The sequence below is a fragment of the Leuresthes tenuis genome, unplaced genomic scaffold (assembly GCF_036924035.1).
Source record: "Leuresthes tenuis unplaced genomic scaffold, fLeuTen1.0.hap1 SCAF_16, whole genome shotgun sequence".
NCBI lineage: Eukaryota > Metazoa > Chordata > Actinopteri > Atheriniformes > Atherinopsidae > Leuresthes > Leuresthes tenuis.
This window is the reverse complement of record NW_027325370.1, coordinates 22,304,525-22,326,289: the sequence shown is the minus strand read 5'-3', so window position 1 is coordinate 22,326,289 and position 21,765 is coordinate 22,304,525. Positions and strand designations below refer to the sequence as shown.

At 39.6% G+C, this 21,765-nt stretch overlaps 1 protein-coding gene across 2 annotated transcripts in view; it reads right to left on the bottom strand.

Annotated features, from left to right (window-relative positions):
• The window catches only part of LOC140272241 (metabotropic glutamate receptor 4-like), a 181,934-nt gene that overhangs the window by 110,835 nt on the left and 49,334 nt on the right, over nt 1–21,765 (bottom strand). For both annotated transcript variants that reach the window (XM_072367617.1, XM_072367616.1), the window contains exon 2: nt 12,702–13,693. In XM_072367617.1, the coding sequence (XP_072223718.1) occupies nt 12,702–13,235 (534 nt within the window). In that variant the 5' untranslated portion in view covers nt 13,236–13,693. The remainder of the gene's footprint in view (nt 1–12,701; nt 13,694–21,765) is intronic.

Sequence of the window (21,765 nt, the reverse complement as noted above, 5' to 3'; positions counted from 1 at the left end):
GAAAAGACAGCAGGTTAAAATATCAATTGTGGTAAATACTCCTCCTGGTTTAGATATGATAAAAATAAGAGCTGTGATATTTTTAGTGGGATTAAACTGCCGCTCTGTGGACATCTCATTTACAACAAACTGGCAGTGTTGTGATCTGCCAGTGGCTCAGCAGAGGCCATGGTTCAGGTCTCGATTTATGCTTGGAGTTTTACGGAGGAACCCAACAGGGCAGAGATCTCCACCTTGAGATTATATCATGGTACACATAGACACTAAAAGTAGCTTGGAATTGGAAACTGCTGCATCGCATTGCTCTAAGAGTCATTACAAAGTCACAAAACACTCAAACATCATGAACAGGCAAAAAACCCAGTGAGTTTGTTTCAAGTCTCATCTTTAAAAAAGTGGTATCTGTTTATGTGAAAATATATTTCATATACATGTAGATCATACAGATTTATTTATAGTACAGGTAGTTTTTTTTAAGATTTCGTATCATTTAGTCTGTTCCTAATGTTGGTGTAATATGGCTTAAAACGGTGTTTTGAAAACATATTTAGTGCATTTACATCGCTTCTAAATTCTTTGACTCTAGAACAGATCAGAATTTCTTTCCCACTGTATAGTGTGGTCATAGACCACATATTACAAACATTAAAAATGCGTAAAAACATGTTAATGTTTACAATGCGCACTGCAGACACTCGTATATGAAAAATACATAAGGAATGACGTTAAACTGACAGTTGATATAGCTGTGAAAAAGTAGCAATGAAAAGGCCACCTGATGTCTACTCCACATACAAAAACTAGCATTACTACATGCCAGTTATTCAAATGTTAAAAAAAACATATTTATACCATTTATGTTTATCTACATGTTTCAACGGTTGTCAGAGTGAGCTTTCTACAGCAGTCATTCCAATATAATCAACTTAAGCATGTGCTACAATTGTTGTCTTATTGTCCTTAACACGAAAATCTTGACCTTAAATCCACGTCTTACTTTAAATGGAACATCTACTGCAATTTGGCTTTTCAACCTTGAGAAAATCTAATCTAAACAAAACGATTAAGATAAAAATGAATGTAAAACACATATAGTGTACACTATATTGCCAAAAGTATTCACTCATCTGTCTTTACACGCGTATGAACTTAAGTGACATCCCATTTTTAATCCATAGGGTTTAATATGACGTCAGCCCACCCTTTGCAGCTATAACAGCTTCAACTCTTCTAGACAAGCTTTCCACAAGCTTTAGGAGTGTGTTTATGGGAATTTTTGACCATTTTTCCAGAAGCACATTTGTGAGGTCAGACACTGTTGTTGGACGAGAAGGCCTGGCTCACAGTCTCTGCTCTAATTCAACCCAAAGTTTTGTTCTATCTGGTTGAAGTCAGGACTCTGTGCAGGCCAGTCAAGTTCTTCCACACCAAACCGGCTCATCCATGTCTTTATGGACCTTGCTTTGTGAACTGGTGCGCAGTCATGTTGGAACAGGAAAGGGTCATCCCCAAACTTTTTCCACAAAGTTGGGAGCATGAAATTGTCAAAAATCTCTTGGTATGCTGAAGTATTCAGAGTTCCTTTCACTGGAACTAAGGGGCCATGATGTGAGGTCGATATAATGCCAAAAAATATTTTGCCTGCTTATTTTTGCTTAGAACTAGTTCCCTGATACAAGAAAAACAGACACCTCACTGAAACTCTGGATAGCAGGCAGATGTGTGTGTGCGTGAGTGCCATAGTCTGCCAATGGGGGGCCTGCAATGAAAATCATGACGTTTGCACACGCAACATACACACCAGGCAGCTGGTATAAAGACATCCTTAGTTATTTTGGCTGTTAATAATAGCCTCTATTTTGGCTATTTAGTCATGCTGAAAGGACTCGTGCTGTTTTCGTACGTGGTTGGACAGTGTCCCTTTTTGGCATCTTGAATGCTGGCAACTGCATTCTGAAACTGTAATGTAACCACGAACAATGTCTACATTCCCATTATTTAGACCCATTTTGATTTTATACATTTCCACATAATGCACTTTAAAAGTCTGGGAATTGCCATCATTACAAAACTGACATTTAGAATGTGGAGCAACTAAGATGAGATAAGATGGCCTACGAGATGTGTTCACAGAGTAAACTGCGAATAAATGATATTACATGAGACAGATCAACAGTGACTAATACAAAACCACCTTGGGATACAAAACACTGCTTCAACATGAAACAGAAAATGCTGGTTCCTATCAACAGAATTTCATAAAGAATGTGTGTCTGAGCGGCCTCATGAAAGATGAATGTTATTCTTTTTTTATTACAGATCTCATTATTGAGATCGTCAGAACTGCTAAATACAGCTGCACAGAGAAAGCCTTTTGTTCCCACGTACAGAGAGATTAACTCAATTTTAAACATTCAATTGCCTAACGGTGTTGTCGAATTAATTATTCTTGACTCACATTACTTGTAGCAAAGCACCAGAGTTAAGACGTTGTCTTAGAGGAGTCAGAGGGCAGAAATGTTTACAGTCTATTTTTCTTTTAAAAGCAAGTAAAGGGCTGAAACATGACGCTGGGCTCATCCTGACTGAAAGTACTCCTTGCAAAAAATGAAACTCTGGCCTGCAAACTGCGACCCAAAGTGACATTTTTTATTCTAAAGGGTTTCGTGTCAACATTTCACTTTTTTGAGAAATCAATTTCAATATGTTCCATTTCTCCACTGCACGTCTCCAAACACCGCACTTTCAGCCACAGAAGAATGAGGTAAACATCTCAGGAAATGAGGTGGGCTGTGACAACAGCTCCACAACAGTGGGTCAATATCCAGGTGCCATTCTGTGATGGAAGGTCTTCCAATCTTGATGCCTTAGTGATTGCTAGTTGAAGAAACAAGGTGATGGGGATAAACAGACAGCTATACTGTTTTATTTATGTATCAAAAATATATCACTAGTTTTACTGTGTGAGGAACCACTCAAGGCGATAATTAGCCTTTAATTGATCCCCCTGAGCCCTTTGGTCATGTGTGCAAACAGTTGGAGAGAATGCGTGACCAGCCTCTTATTCTGTCCATGTTTACAGCTTATCTGGATGTTGGATTGAAGATATCAACAGACTTTATAGAATGAAACCAACTGTACAGTTTTGTACATCATCTTTCTTGGAAGACGGTGCTCTGCCTCTGTGCTACTGCTGGAACCCAAGAGTGGTATCGCAATGAGGAAAATATGAGGAAATTCATGAGACCTTTGGGAACACCAAGTGAAAGCATGACATGTATAGTAAAATATTAGCATAATCGATGAGTTGGTTACTAATTCTACAAGTCTAAGTCGCTAAGTCTATGAAGCATACTTTTAAGATAGATTCATTCCAAAGAATGATTTGTAACATTAAGAATTAACAGAATTGACATGGAAGTTCTTTATCCTCATTAGATCTTTCTTTCTTGGTACAATATTGTGAACTTATCGTGGAACTGTGGTAACTGAAGGCTTTGTAACCTGCTGCCTTTTCAAGAATGTATTCATTTGATTAAAATGACATATGCCAAGTAAACTTTTCAGAGTAAAATGTTTCAAGTAAAAACCTTTGGTCGTATGCATCCTTGTTTTTTACTAGATGTACAGTTTCATCTCTGCTTAAGTATTACCATTTGCCTGCTGTTATGGAAGTGTCTTTTTTTTATCAGCAGTAATTTTTTAACAGATAACCGCAACACACTTGCTGTTTAGTGCACAGCCTGTATGCTATTTTGGTCCATGTATTTATTTTATTTGTCGCAGTAAATTGTTCAAAAGAGCCAGCGGTGTGGCGATAAGTTAGTACTTATCACACATGATGACAACCACTCTACAAATGGAAAGAGCCTTCTTTCTTATTCAAATTATAGTAAATTCAATGGAACGAAATTGAAAGAACATACACTGAAACACATTGATCGAACAGTTTTAATGATGCTGTGTCGCGCTTTACAAATAGCCACATAATGCCTTAAGATGTAACACAATAGTTTTTGCATTGTTTTGTATTCAAGGGACCTTCTACACCAAGCCAACAACTGACCATTCAGTACATCTGTCTCTCTTGTATCTTTGGTGTGTGCGCCCAGTCTCCATTGTTAGGCTCATTTCAGCTAATTCAACTTGTAGAATTTACATCGGTGCAAGAGCTAACTCTATTTGGCTGTTCAGCATAGCAAATGAGTGCATAAGAAAGTAGGCGGCAGCGACGGCAGACATTTAACAGCTTGTTCAACATGTCAAACACAATCGATTCTCATTTCCATCTTCAATTCTCCAAAACAGGCAACAATTTCTTGTTTTTGACAAAATCACAAGAGCGACTAACCTTGTGCCAGAAAACAAATATGGTTTTGTTATGCTTGTTCTCAGTGTCTTTTATCTGCACTGCCTCATCTGAATGAGCCTCCCACCAGCTTACTGTGGTTCGAGCACTGCCATGACAATAGGGCCCTTTGTTTTGTTGCTTTTGTCGGTCAAAATGTCCCCGTACAGATGATCAAACCTACTGAATGTGAGGAGGACCAGCAGTTTAACAGCCCTTTTTCTGTCTCATGTGGAAGACAAATCTATCTCTTTGTCCGTTTGGGGCATAAAACTAGAACATTCACATTGATGTTCATTTTACAGTAGCACAGATTTTTACAAAAAACAAAATATAACTTGCCCCAGTTCTAATAAGTTCAGAATTACAGCTTGAATGTTCTGTTTTCATCGTAAATCCCGACTGCCTTACAGCACTGACTCATGGGAGGCTCCTTATTGTGCGAGAAGGCTGGCTGATGTCCAAGCTGCTTAGCCTGAAGGCAGCCAAAGTTCCTCTTTCTGTCCCTGCTGCAGGGCAGGCTGAGAATGTCGCCTGGCATTAAGCTGACAAAACAATTCTTTTACGATCTCAGGCAACTTTATGGTGGCTCAATGAAAATTTTATTATATTGACCTTTTCTTGCTCATATGTTTTATGTTTATTTGTCAAGGAAAGTGCAAGGAAGTTGATGTGCTGAAAATAATAAATAACAGAGCTCTCAGTTTGCTCATTTTTCAGAAGCTGACACTGTCACTCTGACTGCTCAAAATAAATAAAAAATTACCATCCCGCGGTCAATAAGGAAGCTGTCATGGCACCATTGATTAGTTTGAATCGAGGGATTTTTTTCTTGTCACCTCTGTGTCTTCAAACCTTTGTTAATGTCTGAGTAAATTTTAAGCGGCGCGGCCTCACACAGCACGACAGTGATGGATTGCCGGTTTGATCGTGAGATTATGCAGGTGAGACAGCTCCAAGCCTTTTATCCCACGCACCTTTCAAGAAGCCTATCTGATGGCTTTACTCTCTTGGTTTCTATTGTGAAGATGGGAGCCTTGTAAACTTTTACAGAGGAGTCAGAGCAGGGACCCAGATGCATATCTAAATGTAAAAAATTGGATGATAGGGAGAAAGCGACAGCTCCTACACAGATAATATAAGCAAAACCTGTTAGTATTTGTTGTGTGCTTTTTGTTGTTGCTCTTGGCTTTTAGAAAATTCTCAGCAATCCTCAGCAGAATGAAATCACATTTATAAAAGAAAAAGAAAACATTTTCCCTTCCTGCCAGCATTTCCTCTATAGGCCTGCTAGAGCACACTAATTAAATGGCAGTAATTAATTTGAGTGAAACCTAACCTTGAGAAAAAGAATGCACAGCCAAACAGGAGCTTTTTGTCGTTGTGCTAGGTGATTGCCTACACAGGGATTTGCAAACAGCAGGAGAAAAGAGGGGAAAACAGCCAAGGTTCTGGGCAGCTTTAACTCACGAATGTCCTGGGAATTGACCGCTCGGGTCTGGGTGGGCAAGTGAGCTGAGTTGGAACTAATCCTGAAGTAAGGGAGCTGCTCTTGTATTGCTGAAGCATGGTAGATAGGGGACGTCTTCGGTCTGGGGCAGAGAAAGACGGCTTCATGGATCTGTTCACTTGTAAAAGTCAAGTTGAGGGCCACAAATAATACCACTGAAGACCCACTGGTCTGTGAACAGTGAAAAAAAACTGCTTGCTGCTTGTTATTTAGGCATGAATTTGAATCGCTCCCCTGTTTTTCTCTATTCGTTTGGCTTTCTGGATGCAGGGAATTTAGTACATGAGATTTGCTAGGCGTGGGTGGGTTTGAGGGAATGGGCTGCAAGAATGAGCTAATGTAGCATAGTGTGCACAAAATTACGATTGGAACAGAATGTGGGTGAGCTTAGTCAGAGTAATTTCTCCCTTCCAAACCCTTCTCTTGTCAATTACCACCCAATTGTTGGATAACAAGGCTGAGTGAAGGTGACAGCACACACCTCAGGACTGTCCATGTGTGATAGGGCACTAACAAGTGCGAGCAGAGCATATAGTCATACTTGTGTTCTTATTTCAGATATATGACCACACTATACTTTCCATAAAGGTCAAAGGAAAAATCCAACTTCAGAGGGACTCAAATGGCCCATACACTACTCTTGCATTAGCATTTACTGAAATGACTGTAATAAGCATCATGGTGCTCATGCTGAAAAAATGTCAAAGAATTATTACTAAACTCTGAGGTGCAAAAGGTTTTGATAAACATGTGTTGTTGTATTCTATAACTCTCCTAACAAATACGAGCACATTGGAGCATTAAGCAGCTATAGAGCCGAATATTTCCCTCATGAGCCCATGGAAAATGAAAAAAGGGTGAGGCTAAAGGAGAGGAAATGTACTTCAGGTCATCTGCTAAATTAAAACCAAATGGATGTTGCTCTGTGTCTGCAGGAAGTGTGAGAGTTTTCTGGCACATTTGCTGTTTTGCAGCTAACAGCAAGTGACTATGGCATGTTTAACATGCATCATATTTCAATGCTGCTGATGTTTTATTTGGGGCTGACAGACAGTAGATGAGTAGATAGACCAATAACAATTGAAATAAAAAAAGCAAATGTGTACATATTTTTGAGAGCTTCTAAAGCTTTCAGCGAATCCTCACTCTAGGCTTATAGGGTAATCCAATAAGAACCCTGTCTCACCACAGTGAAATGCTGAGGGGGAGTAAGGCCCTGTGCCTCAGGGTCTCTGCCTCTGTTTCTAATGAGGGAAGAGAGAGGCGGATGCAAGGTCTCTGCTTCACAGACAGCACAACAGGCAACCAGTTAACCCTCTTTCTTTCTGCTCAGAGTATAGCCAGCTACCACCTCTGCTCTCTTCCCTCCATCCACCTCTGCAGTTCCAACATCCCTCCTTAGAGTCCTGCCAACCAACTGGGCCTGCTGGTACCTAATTTAGAGAGCCGCCAGGTGGAAGTTGCCCAAGCCATCCCCTTCTTTGTCGGAAAGCTTATGATTGTCTCAGCGAGTCAGCATCAATACCTGAAACACTGTGCATGCCTGCTGCAGTTTCTCACTGCTGCAGCAGTATCCCAGCAAAAGGTGGCCAGTATGGCTGTTTCTGGTGATGTATATGCAATACAATCAAAAGCCTGGGGCTTTAATTACAGTCAGTCTGTCTTGAGGATCATAAGCAACCAACCACTAATTACCTCAAGTGCTGTTGCACTTTGCCTCTGCTTGTAAGGCAGTATGAAAATCCAACCGATGAAGACCGACCATGAGCTGGGCCCAGTGTTAAGGGAATGCAGACAGGCAGCTTTCAACCCCAATCCCTCAGTGTGTATTGCGTAACAGTGTTGTAAAATATTCATGGCGCACCGTGGGTAAGAAATCCTGGCCGCTCTGAAGTGCTGAGTAAACACTTCTTCAGCCACACTATCACACTATGAGAGTGATAAGGTAAAGTAAAGCCTACCAGTAAGGAGCTGACAAACAATTAAGAATATGGAGGTAAAAGTCATTGGTTAAAAAATTCTATTGGAGGTATGTTTTGATGAGATAACATGCTTTCATTAGTGTGAATTGAATCATCAAAAAAGGTGAAAACTTTTGAAGAAACTCATCATCAGAACGCTGAACACAGACAGAGACAGCATACCTGCAAACATTCAACCAACATCAACTCATAAATCTGTCGCGCCAACACCAGAACGAAAACTCTTCTTTAGACCGAAAGTGTGACTTAGCAGTGAAAGCTTCTTTAGCAGGGTGTACCACTTATGGCTTTATGTGATCTTAATGGTGGAGGGAAAAAAAAAACACACGCTGCTAGGCTACTTTGTTAGAAAGTACAGTCTTACCTTAATGTAAGCTTGAATTTGATAGGACAGTAGTTATATGTTTTTTTCAAATATACCAACTCGTCCTCAATCTGCATACCTGCATGTCCAATAATGCCTTTGGACAACTGCCGTAAACTGAGCATCATTATGTTCTGAAGTCAGCCACAGTTTCTGTCTTACCATCAGCACTGACAGAAAGTGAAAACCTGGCTTATTTAATTACCAAAAAACTTGATAACATATTTGCAATTTAATAAGAGTAAAATATCAAAATATTTGTTTTTGTTATTTTTGGCAAAGTAATGCTTTGCCCTGCAGCATTGTCACCCTTATATAAGGCTTTTGTCTGTAGTAAAATGCAGGCAATGAATTTACTGATTGTATCTTAAAGGTCTCGATCTACGTAGGAATTACCCTATGAATCAAAAGTAAATATACAAAACTCCCTTATGAACAATGCATTGAAGTTAATTCCAGTGTATATCAGGTTAGTAAAACAGAAGATCAAGCACCATGGAAACATTTTAATTTTTTTCCAAATAAAGGCTCAATGTAGAATGGAATATATCTGTTGTGCTACAGGTCCCTGGAAATGAGCTCAGATCTACCATATGAATATGCAATATCATCTTTTGACCCAGTGAAGAGTTAAGATTATTGAAAATATTGAACCTTGTGTTCTTCCTCACACCTGAGGCCACTTCTGGGACCCATACAAATCCCATTTCCATGGCTTCTTGTTTCCCTCTCAATGTGCTTCAGAGAAAATTACTCTTTCTGTCAAGTGGAAAAGAGAAGATAAGTTGATTAAAGGCTTCTAAGGCCTCCCAGCTCTCCACAATGTTTTTTTGCAATGCTACACACGTACTGTAAATATACAGAAAAAAGTGCCTTCAGGAGAGTTTGCACCTTTGTTGTAACTAACTTCCCTTTTTGCAGGTATTGAGATGCGGTCCTTCGGTGTGACCACAGTCGAAGACAAACCAGGGGATCAGCATCATTACCAGTTGCATCTGCCGTGTTCACTTAGGTCAAACTTGTACTGAGGACAGTGTTGTTGAATCATTCATCATAATCTATCTAGCTATCAGATTATCCAACTGCACTTACAATGAATTGAATTCCAATTGGCTTGAATTGGACTATATTACTTAAGTGCCTTGAGATGACAATTGTTGTAATCTGGCGCTATATAAATAAAATTGAATTGAATTGAACTACAAAATTACTCTGGGAAACCAGTGTGTTGCAGCATTTTAAGAAACATGTAATCAAGTTAATCAAAGTTTATTATTTTGTAAACTTTTTTTCATCCTGTTTGTTGGTTTGGGCCTTTTACTTGTAAAGTTACCATATTCCACCTTTGGGTGCGTGGGTTCTTGGGTGCTGTGGTTTTTCCCAAAGTCCACAGTTGTGGGTATTTGAATAATCAGTGATTTCACATTGATACGAGTGGGACCTTGCTTAGTTGTTTCTCTGCGATACCTACAGGTGATCTGTATCAGCTGGAATGGATGGCTATCATTTTTGTTATTGCTATTACTATTCTTATTGTGACAAAAACTGAAATTTAAAAAAAAATTAATACAACAAGAAACCAGGAAACAGAAGAAAAAAAACAGCCCTGGTCTGCTGGCAAGGCTCCTGTCTGATAATGACATCAGAATTGCACTTAACAGTTTTACAGTGTGTATAATCAAATTGTGATTGCAAACAACTGAAGTTTGGATAGTCCATTACGGTCCTACAGCATGTTCTATTTTCTTTTCAATAGCAGCCTGTATACCATCCATGTTTTCTCCTGAGTGGGCTGCATGTTGTTGTTTTAAACCAACCTCCAAAATCTGTCAGAATGTTTTCATCCTCTGCTGACACATGACTTGCTGTTAGATTTGAAATTAAATGAACTGTTCATGCTGAGATAAAACACCCTTTTTTTATCTACCCATAAAACAGTCACTGTCTACGACTCAAGGTGGATGTATTTGCACAAACTCTTTCACCTAAAAGTGTTTTTTGTCCTTCCATCTGATTCCACTGGTGGTGCAGAAATTTGGACAGGAGTTGTTTGTGGGTTGTGATTTGCTGGGCAGTCAATTCCACCACCCATTGCCTCTCAGCTCATATATATGGTAAATGACAGACTAGAAATTCTAAGACTGCATCAGGCAGTGATGAGACCAGTCCACTGTAGCTACCAGAAATCCACACACACACACACACACACACTGTGTAAAAGGTTCAGTGCTGTGTTTTTCCCGCTAAATACTCCTTTGTCTACACATAATAAGGTCTAAGTGTCAGCTGTGTTTTATAATGTATGATTGTTGTTACATCCTTTACTACTCTCCTCTGACAGATTTGCCAAGTTGTTCGCAAGGTCCTATCTGGGACACCACTGGGCCAATATCTTTAAAGCCTTTGTCCATCCAAACAGATTGGCACTTACATTTTCCCACCTTTTTCGTCTATAGCCTATCAGAATCTGAGTCGTACACAAAACTCATTCAGTGCCAAAGAACACTAAGTCTTGCGTAGTGCAGTTCCATGCCCTTTACAGACGAGAAAAAAAGAAAAAGGGAAATAATTTGTTCCCACTGCAGGATCTGGCATGCTGTTTGGAGCAAAATCCTGCCCCAGCAGAGGCTTGCCAATTAGCTGAGTGTGAAGATGTTTCTCAAGCCAGTGAGTGGACAGACCCTCTTCTGGCTGTTCATGTGCCCTCTGTAATGAGTCCTGCCAGCATTGGCAGCCTTGTTTTGTGGAAAATTTGATATTGAACAGTTGTTCAGAAGTATTAGGTATATCGCAGGATTTTGTGCCTCCCTGGTTACACGGCTTAGGAGTTTGTGGAAAACTATGCCTTGGTTCTTTTTGTCATGACCTTTAACTTCTTAACGAAGCTTACTTAACGAAGTTAAAGTAAGCAATTATGCGTTTTCTTATCAGGGATTTTCTGTGTGCTACGAAGAGCTCACAGGTATCATGACTTTGCCTGAGCAGAAAGGCTGATAATGGATTAATGTGGAAACATCTCTCAACAAGTCAGAGCATAATAAAACACTCCCATTCAGACTAAGAGAATGTGACACGTGTCGCAGAGTGTACAGTTTACAGTATGTTTGCAGTCAGACCTCTTTTTCTGCAGTGTTGTACAATGCGACAGTTCCCATGTGAAATATATCATCAACTTCCTTTTAGATCACTGTTGAGGATGATTACACTGTGCATTCCAATAAGGGTGAAGGTTGCATGACAGTCCTGAGCATGTCATAAGAAAAAGACAAGCATATATAGGTGTATCCAGTGTTTTCTAAAGCAGCAAGGCTTCTTTACATTTCATGTTGCATTGTTCACCTTCCTGCAGTTGACTGTTGAATCAATGTCACAGCAGGCCATTCAGGTCTCATCTTCTTTTGGATCCTTTTAAAAGTTGAAGGTAGTGTGCATAAAGCAAAGGACGCAAATTGTATTACTTGTTATAGGTACACCATTGAAAGCTGTGATTGCTTTTCCTCCTCTCACGTTTTACTAAAGATTTAACAGATAAGAAAATGTGGAAGTAAGCATGATCCATCAGTGATGTTTACAGCTTGAGTGCAGTCAAGATGGATGGATGAAAATGGACATATAGTTATTCCCCTGTGACTTGAGGGCATATATCTGTAATCCAATTTTACAACTTTTTTTTTTTGTATGATAAACAAATTGAGTATATCTAATGGTCAGTCTTCTGAGGATTAAGTTGATTCACAGATTGAAATGCTAATGTTCAATCACTGAAATCATGAGCTGATAAGATGTCCTCACCCATACGCACAGAGCAAGAGTTACTCTGCAAAACAGCTTACTTTGACACAGACCTTATGCTCATTAGTTTTTATTTTCATTTGGTTTGGCAGGGTCGAGCTGATTTTTCTTAGTCCTGTCGTAATTTGTTTATCGTTGTATCTGTTGCCACAACACTGTGCAGAAGCTGCTTTTGTACACTATATCCAATGAGTTGTCCAATGAGCTCGCGGTGCCATGCTTGACTTCCTTGAATTAATTAGAGGAGGGCGAGACTGAGAGCTTTTGGCAAATTAACGTCATTAGTGAGGGGAATTATATTGTAATGATCAGCGCCTAGTTTTCTGGACAGTGAGTAAGAAATATCAGAAACTGAGGCATGTGAAAGGGTCAAAAGAAAGTCAAAGAGAATGTGAAATGATGAGTTGTGTTACAGTGTGGTGATGTTGATAGAATGTAAAAATGATTTCTTTGTTTGCTATGTGTTTTCGGCTGAAGGTGTGACCGTATATATGTTGCAGCAAATACTATGTGTTGTAGTCCATGAGTTAATTCAATTTTTTAAACATAAGGATAAATTATTAAAGGAAAAAAAGAAGTACGGATGCACAGATATATTGGTCTAACTGGGTGGGTGTAACAAAATTATTTTTGAAATTGGTATATGTATCTGCAGAAAATTCCTGCGGTGCATCCCTTGTGATGTATAACAGAAGAATAACTAACCTTGAAGAGGCGCAGAATGTTGGCCACCATGATTGACACTGAGCTGGCAGAGGCACCAATCACTCCAACCACTCTCTCTGGCTTAGTGATGATGGGTGGCCCTCCGCTGAGACATTTGACATCAGTTGAGTCTTTCTCAATCAGTGCCTGAACAAATGTGAGCGACTGCTCAAGAGCATGAGTGTCCCGGGAGCAGGTGTCCAGGATGCGAGCCCCCAGAGTGATATTAGGCAGCAGGTCGTTGTCATTATTGATACGATCCAGGGCGAATAACATAGCCTCCAGCCTGTGAATCCCTTTCTCCTTCTTCAGCTCTCCGCAGGCTTTGCCGTCGTTTCCCCTTGCATGCACTGGAAACAGCCCACCCAGAGATATGTCCCCATCAATGCGTATTGAGTTTAGGTGTGTGTGGCCTGGCATTTTGGGTTTGGCTGCCAATGCGATCAAGCCGTAACAAGCCAGAAGTAACATCCAGCAGCAAACATCTCTGTGACAGCCATTCCACACTCTCTCAAAGCCTCCTCGCAGAGTCATAATGAAAGGCTAAATCTGCATCCAAATACAAATTCAAGTCCTTTGAAAACGAAAGCAGTGTGTACGCATATACCCACACAAACATGCAAATTTTTCAAGGTCAGCCACAACACTTTTCAGATCACTGTTGTATTCAGAAGTCTCTTCTCATGTTTTCTATCTCTCACACAAATTCAGAGGCACTAATTATGCTGCCACGCTCTGTTTATCTCTCTGCTTTTCTTCTTTCTTCTTTTTGCGTTTTACTCTTTCCCAACACCTGAGCGTGGTGGATACATGCAACTAAGCAGTGCAGGGTGTGCTGAGGCACAGTCCACAGAGAGTCCTCTCATAGGGCAAGAACAAAGGCAGGAAGCTTGCTTCTCTTCTCTGGTTTTCCAGAAGCACACAGGTACATTTAGCTTTCCTCTTGGTCCGTCAAGCAGGTAGAACGTCACAGTGGGGTTCGCACTCAGTTCCTGAAAGGAGAGAAAAGGATGTGTGAGAGATGCTGAAGAATACAATAGACTGAGATCATATGGAGACAGCTGAAAGAGAACGATTTATTAGAATCTCATTGATCTGATATCAGTAAAGATGTGTTTACTTACAAAGTGAATGTGAGACAAGCTGCTTTGTCATGCTCTATGTTTCAACTGACGTGATATTCAGAACAACACAGCACACTGGCCTCAGATGGTTTAGTATCTGGTTCTTTAAATGTAAGCAGACCTGGACCCGGCACTCTGCACAGGAAATCTGCTTTGTGTTGCTCCCTTGCTGCAACTGCTTTCAGTGCTCTGCAATGAATTATTTCTACGTGCCTTGAGCATAAGTGATTTGCTGCTGCTTGGCACAGTTCCATAAGCTTCATAACTGCACACTGCTCTCTTTATGTAGATCGTCTCCAGAGTCTTTTACCAAAAGATTATGGGATACAGTTCTAAATTAAGAGCACCGGATTCTGACAATCAAAGAAACAGGATTCCTCAAGTAATAAATGATTCGTATCATTAGACATACAGTCTCTCATAGTCTTGCTACCCCCTGTATCAACAGTGGTTATGGGTACTGAGTTCTCTTTCACTTATATACATGTGTGTTTCTGCATCTGGTTTCTTCCACAGTGCCAGACTAACAGAGCGATGGATCAGTACAGAGTGGGAGAGGCCTGCATCTGTTCCTTTTTCTCTCAGATAACATCACACACATATACATACACACACACATCTGCCAGGCTTCACTTGATGCCATTTTTGTATGCTAACGCACAGCCTCCTGCTGCGGTGTGGCCAGTAACAGAGGACACAAGGGGCAAATTTTTGCTCAGGATCACAAAGTTGCATTACATTGAGGCAGCTGTCAAACCCATCACTTTGGAGTTGCGATATTTTGCAATCACTTTAATGGGGATGGAAGTTTAGAGGCTGTCAGTAATGACTCTTTTATCACAACGGTTTCCTCTAATCTCAAGTATATATTTGTAGAACTATTTCACTGAACAGAAGGTGTCAAGAGATTCGCCGCTAATCATGAATTATGGACGTTGAATCAAATGATAAAGGCACACAGCTCTAACACAACACAATGGCCTGTCGTGAGCTGCCTCTCTCATCATGCTGGGAACCAAAAGGAGATATTTATACCACTCTGTGCAGATCATCTTCCTAAAACACAGCATCTATAATGGATGAAAGCCTAGCAGTCACTGCAAAACATCTCATTCCAGGGGAAAGCCTGGAGGAGAAGGAAGAGGGCAGGATAGTCACATCAGCTTGAATTTTGTGACAGTTAAAAATAGAAAATCAGGTTCGAAAGTAGACTGACAAATATGGAGTATTTGGTAATGGTGATGGAGTGCTGTCTGATTTTCAATCACTTTGTGCTTTGCAGACACATCATTTAGTGGGGGCAAGAGGCCAAGCTGAATTGGTCTTAGAAAGCCAGATCTATCTCCAGAATGTTGTGTAAGCGGGGAAAAACAGTTCCGATTCACCACGTTAAAATGGAAATATATATAAAAATTAAAAAAAATTTATTTTAATGTCCATTTGATAAAGGAACCTGGCAATATCAAATGTTAGCTTATTTTTGCATAAATGATGCAACTTGGAGGGGGTTTTCTCCTTTAGCTGAAAAAAAATTTGTGTTGAAGCAGTCACAGATACAGGAAGGGGAGAAGAATCAGCAGGCGTAGACCAGTAAATGACTACTAATGAGCCAGACTAATGTTATTTGGAACATAATGATTCCCATATGCTCGGTTTTGCAGTCTTTACTCCAAAGGTAGTGTTTTAAAAACACTTTTTTTTTAAACTCAGGTTCTCCCTCTAGACTAAGCCAATTCAAATCCTTTCACATTGCCAGCAACACCACCAGTGCTCTGAGGGCTTCATCTTATTCAGAACTGATCCAGTTCAACTACAAAATGAAAGGATGGTATTGCAGTGGATCTTGCAGGCTGTTGTGCACCACAGTTTCTGATAAGCACAAGTCTGATATAATTAAGCCAGCTTATTATTTTTGTCTGAACCACATTTGTCAGCTTCACACAGCAGGACTGAGGGCGAGTTACCAATATGTCTTGCAGGGAGTTCAAATCGAATAATTTGTCTTTTTGACTGTAAGCTTTAACCATCAGTTTCAGAATGTCAGTGTGAGACGCCATGACCGCTAAACATGCATTTCTGTGAATAAAAAAGTGAGCTGTGTCCACACTTGTAGTCCCGAGTGTGCACTGGAGAATTACATGTTTTTAAACCACTGTTGTGTCATTTGAAGCGGGACTTAATGGCGATTAAGTTTTTTCCCTTTTGCACTCAAAGCCAAATATTACCCAGCTCTTAGTGGGCTATTTGACCAGTGTGAATAGGGCTAATAAAAAAAATAAGTAATTTTCTCTACTTTGGAAAGTTTTTTAGCATAGGTCGCCCAGAGACTCCTTGGTAATTCAACAGCACTTGACCATCAACCATTTTTCATGAGATTATGATAGAAGCCTGGAAACATTGGACAAAAGCTGCGGGCAAGAAACTCTTTGTTTTAAAAAAGCTTGTTCGATAGGCATGGCAATTGGATAAAGTCAAGAAGACAAATGTCTAGAGTGTTGGCCAATATTCTGGTAGCTGAGTCAGGTTTTAAGAATGAGCTTTGACATCTGAAGATAAAGTCGTCCCGGCATCTCTGTATCAGTTTTGAAGGGGTGGACAGCAGGGCTCCTTTCCTGTCATCACTCTGCGAAACACTACACACAGAGTGGCAGCTTTACCAGATGTTCAGTCACAAGGCCCAGATGGGAAGAGCAGATAAACATCAGCTGTCTGCAGAGAGTAGGAGTTGAGGGGAAATTGCAGAATCCACACCGCATCCATCTCTCCTCACTGTGACGAGGAGGAACTCCAGTTTCTTCTGCATTTGACCAGAGCCCCCCCGGCTGCAGTGTGCGCTGCCACACTGAAGGCGAGCAGAGCTCTGGTTTTACCCCAGAAAAGGTTTCAGTAATATGGTTGTTCATTACTATGGACTAATTTGTAGACACACATTTTATAACCATACCCACAATTAAGAAAAAGCTTTATTTTCCTAGTGGGAGACTTACAGTAAAACCAATTTATATCATTTACATTTGTTTGAAGGTAACTGAAGGTAAGTCAGGGAAGCTTTAAATAATTACAGATCATTTAATTTCTTGACTTACGAGTGTTTGCTATCAAAAAGCTACTGATACTTTATAGGCTCTTTTACATATGCACTGCTTTCCACTAACCCAGTGGCTACTGAACGTGTCAGTATCATGAACGTCGGATCCCCCTGTTGCTTTTCTGTAACATTCTGCAAAAGGAATCAGTCTAGGACAGACCTAGTAACTTGTACATATCACATTAACAGATGGATTGAGTCACTGAATCAATAAATAACAGCGTTTTAGGTACGATATTTAGCTGGAGAACCAAGTAATTTTGGTCATCAACTGAGCCAAAGTGATAAGAGAAAACTGCTAAACCTTTAGTGCCTACGCAGTCTTAGGAGACCATACTGTATCTTATCAATAATATGTTTAAGTAAACCAACCTAAATTATCTTCACCACTCAGTTTAGGTTTGTAAAGCTCAATGAAAGTATAAAATGTGCCATCACTTTTTTCAAAATTTGATGGAGCTACAATAAATCATCAACACAACCATTTCTGGGGGAAAAAAAAGAAAGAAAAAAAGAATAATTTTAACTGCTCCCATCGACTGCTGTTTATCCTTTTTTTTTTAGCATAACAATGCCTGTTTGTTAGCTTTATAATCATTTTAATCTCTAGAAGGGCATGGAGAGTTTTGTGTGGTGCTACAGCTTTTCCTCTGACAAACAGCCATGACTGTCTGAGAAGGTGTCTTCATCAAGTTTTTCTCTAGGTTACAGCAGATATTACATTAGTGCAAATAATCACTAACAGATATGACACTGACGGTTCAAAAAGCCTCCACATGTAGAAATGAGATATTTTCTGGTGTGAAATGCTATGAAATTATACCTCACCTTATGTACTGTCTAATCTTGCATGAATGGCAAATATAAAAAATGCCCAGAATCTATGTCAGTTATTGCATGAATGCCTGAACAGCCAGTGACTCAATGCCATCACCAAACGGATTGATGAAGCCATTCATGTTACAAAATTTCGTGTCAGAAAAGCTTAAGGGCAACCATTAAGCCATAACATGAAAATGTGGACAGAGAATACTTTATAATCAGTTTTTTGGATAACAAACGCATTAGAAGGAACTGTAGTTTTGTAGATTTGTTTCAAGCATGAACAATTTAGTTCATTGCAGGAAAGAAAGTTGAGTGTGAACTAAGTGTTAGAAAGCTGTAAAAAAACAAAAAAAACATTTATACTTTAAAAAATTATTTTCACTGCCAAGTAATGAAAGGTTGTCAAAAGGAAGTGTTCACTCTGAATCAGCGACTGGCTGCCTGCCAGCCAGCCAGCCACCACCAAGACAGAGTGACAAGCAAACTCCCACAAAGCCAGACTGTTTCTGAGGCAACATGGCCAAAAGTTAGGAACTGCTTTCCAATAAAAATCTTGTTGTTTGTTGGAGTTTTAAAATGAAGTCTGGCTTTATTCTTTGTTTGAGTTGCACGTCAAGCTATAGATAAGAAAATGACATTTCTAAAACATCCTCTCACCCAGAACTATCAGGCAGAAAAGTTCAGTTCTCAAATCTTGTCAACATTTCAGCTATTGTTTATGACTGATAGACCTTTATAGTAAGACTTTACACGAGCAACAGGAAATGTCTTGAATTGCTCAGTTTGTGTCTATTGCAAATGTGCCATCAACTGAACAAGAATCTTTTGATAATGACAAGAAAATCCTCTTCTGTGTAGACTAAGTGTGAGAGGACACTACTTTAAACGTGCAGATTCTACTCTAGATCCTTTTTATTGTATGATGATGACATATTTTTTTCAGTCTGCAAAGACATGTAGGAAGACACCCCGCTCAATTTTACACCCTGTCGTCACTGCACAGCTTCATAATGACACGCATCCCGCTAATAAGTCCATCAAAGTGAAGCGGGGTCTTTGTCTGACAGTGATGTCCTAATCCAAGGGGGGGCTGCTGTCCTGGCCGTTATGCATCAGCAGAGGAGATACTTAGGCCCCAAAGGCCAATATGATCACAGCAGAGAATGGAGATAAAGTCCTCAGTAGATGAAGCATTACACTGCCTACATGTCTGCATGCTGGCCGGCTGCAAGTGCATACGAGTGATTTTTCCAGCTTGAGATTTGTTATTTATTCCTTTTTACGACATGATCACAGCATGAGAGCATTCTTCAGCTGTTCGTGATGAGTTCAGGAAAAACAATCCTGTCTTCCGTCAAGATCTTTCTCACAGTTTTATTGGTTGGATTGTCATAAGGGACAGAATTTCTGTGGAATGTGAAAGCAAGTACTCCATTTAATGTACGTACTATAAATTGTTTAGGGTGGGTGGCAGATGTACACTATAAATATTTTAACCATGTAAAAAAGAAAAAGCTACACTACTAACGGCAAAGAAAGGAATAATTTACGATCGTTTGTACGTTGCATTTACTGCATTTACATAAAATATAAGCAGATATTTATATAGATAAATAGATAAGAAATATAGATAGATAGATAGATAGATAGATAGACTTTGTTGTGAAGATACCACAAATTAGTGTATAAATATCTGTGTGACAGCAGTGGGAGAGCACTCATGATGTCTGTGAACATAAGCCGGTGGGTTTGTCAGGATTTACTGTTCTGTGCTTAGAAATTACAGTTATCTACTGTTATTTGTTAAGTAGAAACATTAACTGTTGATTTATATTCCCAGGATGTAAATTTAACATTGACATACAATCATTAGGTAATGGAGTAAAGAAATTCTTACATAAATTTCCAAAGCAAAAGTCAACATATATGTGCGTTAAATTTAGGTACTTTGCTTATGGTCAGGAAAAGATTGTGAGTATGGTTTAAAGATAATGAACATGTTTTGTTTGAAGTCACTCCAGTAAACCAGTAAGCCAGATCGGAATCTTTCTCAAACATTAACTAATTGTTGCCAATGCCTTAACATAACAAGGTTAATTTCCTCTAATGAAAAAATTAATCCAGCCAGCACGATGCTCTCTTCAAAACGTATTTGTTGCTGCTGATTAGTTGTATAAAGGCACACACACCAAGAGAGATTTACAGCTGAAAAAAAATTAAAATGTTGCTCTAGCTTCTTGTGAATCAGTGAGCACATTAAGAAAAAAAAAACTTTTTCTGTGCTTTCAAGCTTATATTTGGGTGTGTGAATCTACTGCCAACACAAAAATGGAAAAACAAAAAAACCCTGGCACTTTGTTTGGTGACCCTTAGGTGTGAAAATATCTCACTCCGGGAGCTGTTCAGATTTGCAGTAGGTTTATACGTCATACTTCCAGCTCAAAGCCAAAATATCCAGCCTAATCATCTGAATCTCCAACCAACTTCATGTTCCAACTAATGCTGCATTTTCTGTGCCTCGGAAGTTGGACCTTCAAACTCTTTGTCTGTGTCCCTTTTCTTTGTTATTAAGAGTCAAATTTTACTTTCACAAAGTAATGGACTGACAGTGAAATCTTTAGTTTATGGAGCTGAAATGTGATGGAAGAATTGCAACATGAGTTTCCATTGATGTACAAAGCTGCTAGCTGGTCGTTACACACTGTGGGGCGGTGTTTTAACAACCTGGGCCAGTTGAATGCATGACAAGATTTAGCCTAAAAGAGGGATCGGCACCGGCTGTCTGTGGCCGAACTGCTGATGAGAAAAATGTCACTACATGAGAATAAAATCGGCAGTCAAGTATTTTTCAGTTTGGTGTGTTTGGCGTGGTGTTAGTATTAGCTTTCAGACTATTACTGTATGCTCTGTGATATGGTAATAATCTGCTTCAAGGGTTATTCAGTACTACCAATCGCAGAAGATTTAAATCCTGCAGAGGAGAGGAGCGGAGTGAGTGTTTCCATGCCATATGGTCATTGTGAATAGAGGTGTAAATCCATAGTGAAAAAGGAGCTGTTGTCCTGTCTTTCTGTGTAATTTTGAACAAAGCATGTGAAATTCCATTAAAACTTCAGGAAATGGTGTCAATTTGTAAAAAAGGGAATAATATGTCTACTTTAAATGTAATTGTCTGATTTTTAAAGGTTCTGGGACTTCATCCAAGGAAGGAAATGTAATGCTGAGTTTTCTCAGTATCATTATTCTGTCCCACTAACATTCTCTGTGCCAGTCTCTGCTGAAATACAAAAGAAGCAAGAGCTTAATTGTTATTGACGTCAAACTGATGACTGGCTATTGTCTCTAGACAGTATAGGCACAGGCAAAAAAAAAGCATGTTCTCTGTGCCAAGGAGTGACAGAGCCTCTGAAAGCAGTGACTCACTGGTTATGGCATTTGAGAAGAAAACAGTTTATTTACATCTCAGTATCTGTTTGGAGGAGAGAATGTAATTCAGCTTGGAGCAGGTTAGACATATCTTGTTTTCATAATTATGTTTGTGTAATTGGAATTTTTCGGATTTACTGTTCTTACAAAATAAGGGTACATGCATTGAATCACTGTGCTTTACAGTGAATATAGTATTGCCGTGGAGTCAGCTAGTTAGCCCTGATCTCCTCTCATTTACTTCTGATCACATTTTCTCCTATTTGATCGGTGTTTTTAAAACAACATTCAGTGGTTTCAGAGTGACCTTCACTTATTGTCATGTGGTCATTATGATGGGATTTCATAAAAAAGACTAGGTAAGGTAGGTGTGAGAAACAATTCTCAGTGCTTCCATTCAGCTGGATCCTTCGAGTTCCACAAGATCACAGTTATGAGAAAGTCATATAGGTATGAGCTAAAGACAAAAATTCAGACCAGTCATTGTCCTACGCTGGTAGCTACAGGCTCATTTTAGTGGCAGGGAGTTTGTTTGTTGCCACCATCGACTCGCGCATGCAGAGGACAAGGGATTGGATCAAAGTGAAGTTTCGATGCAATC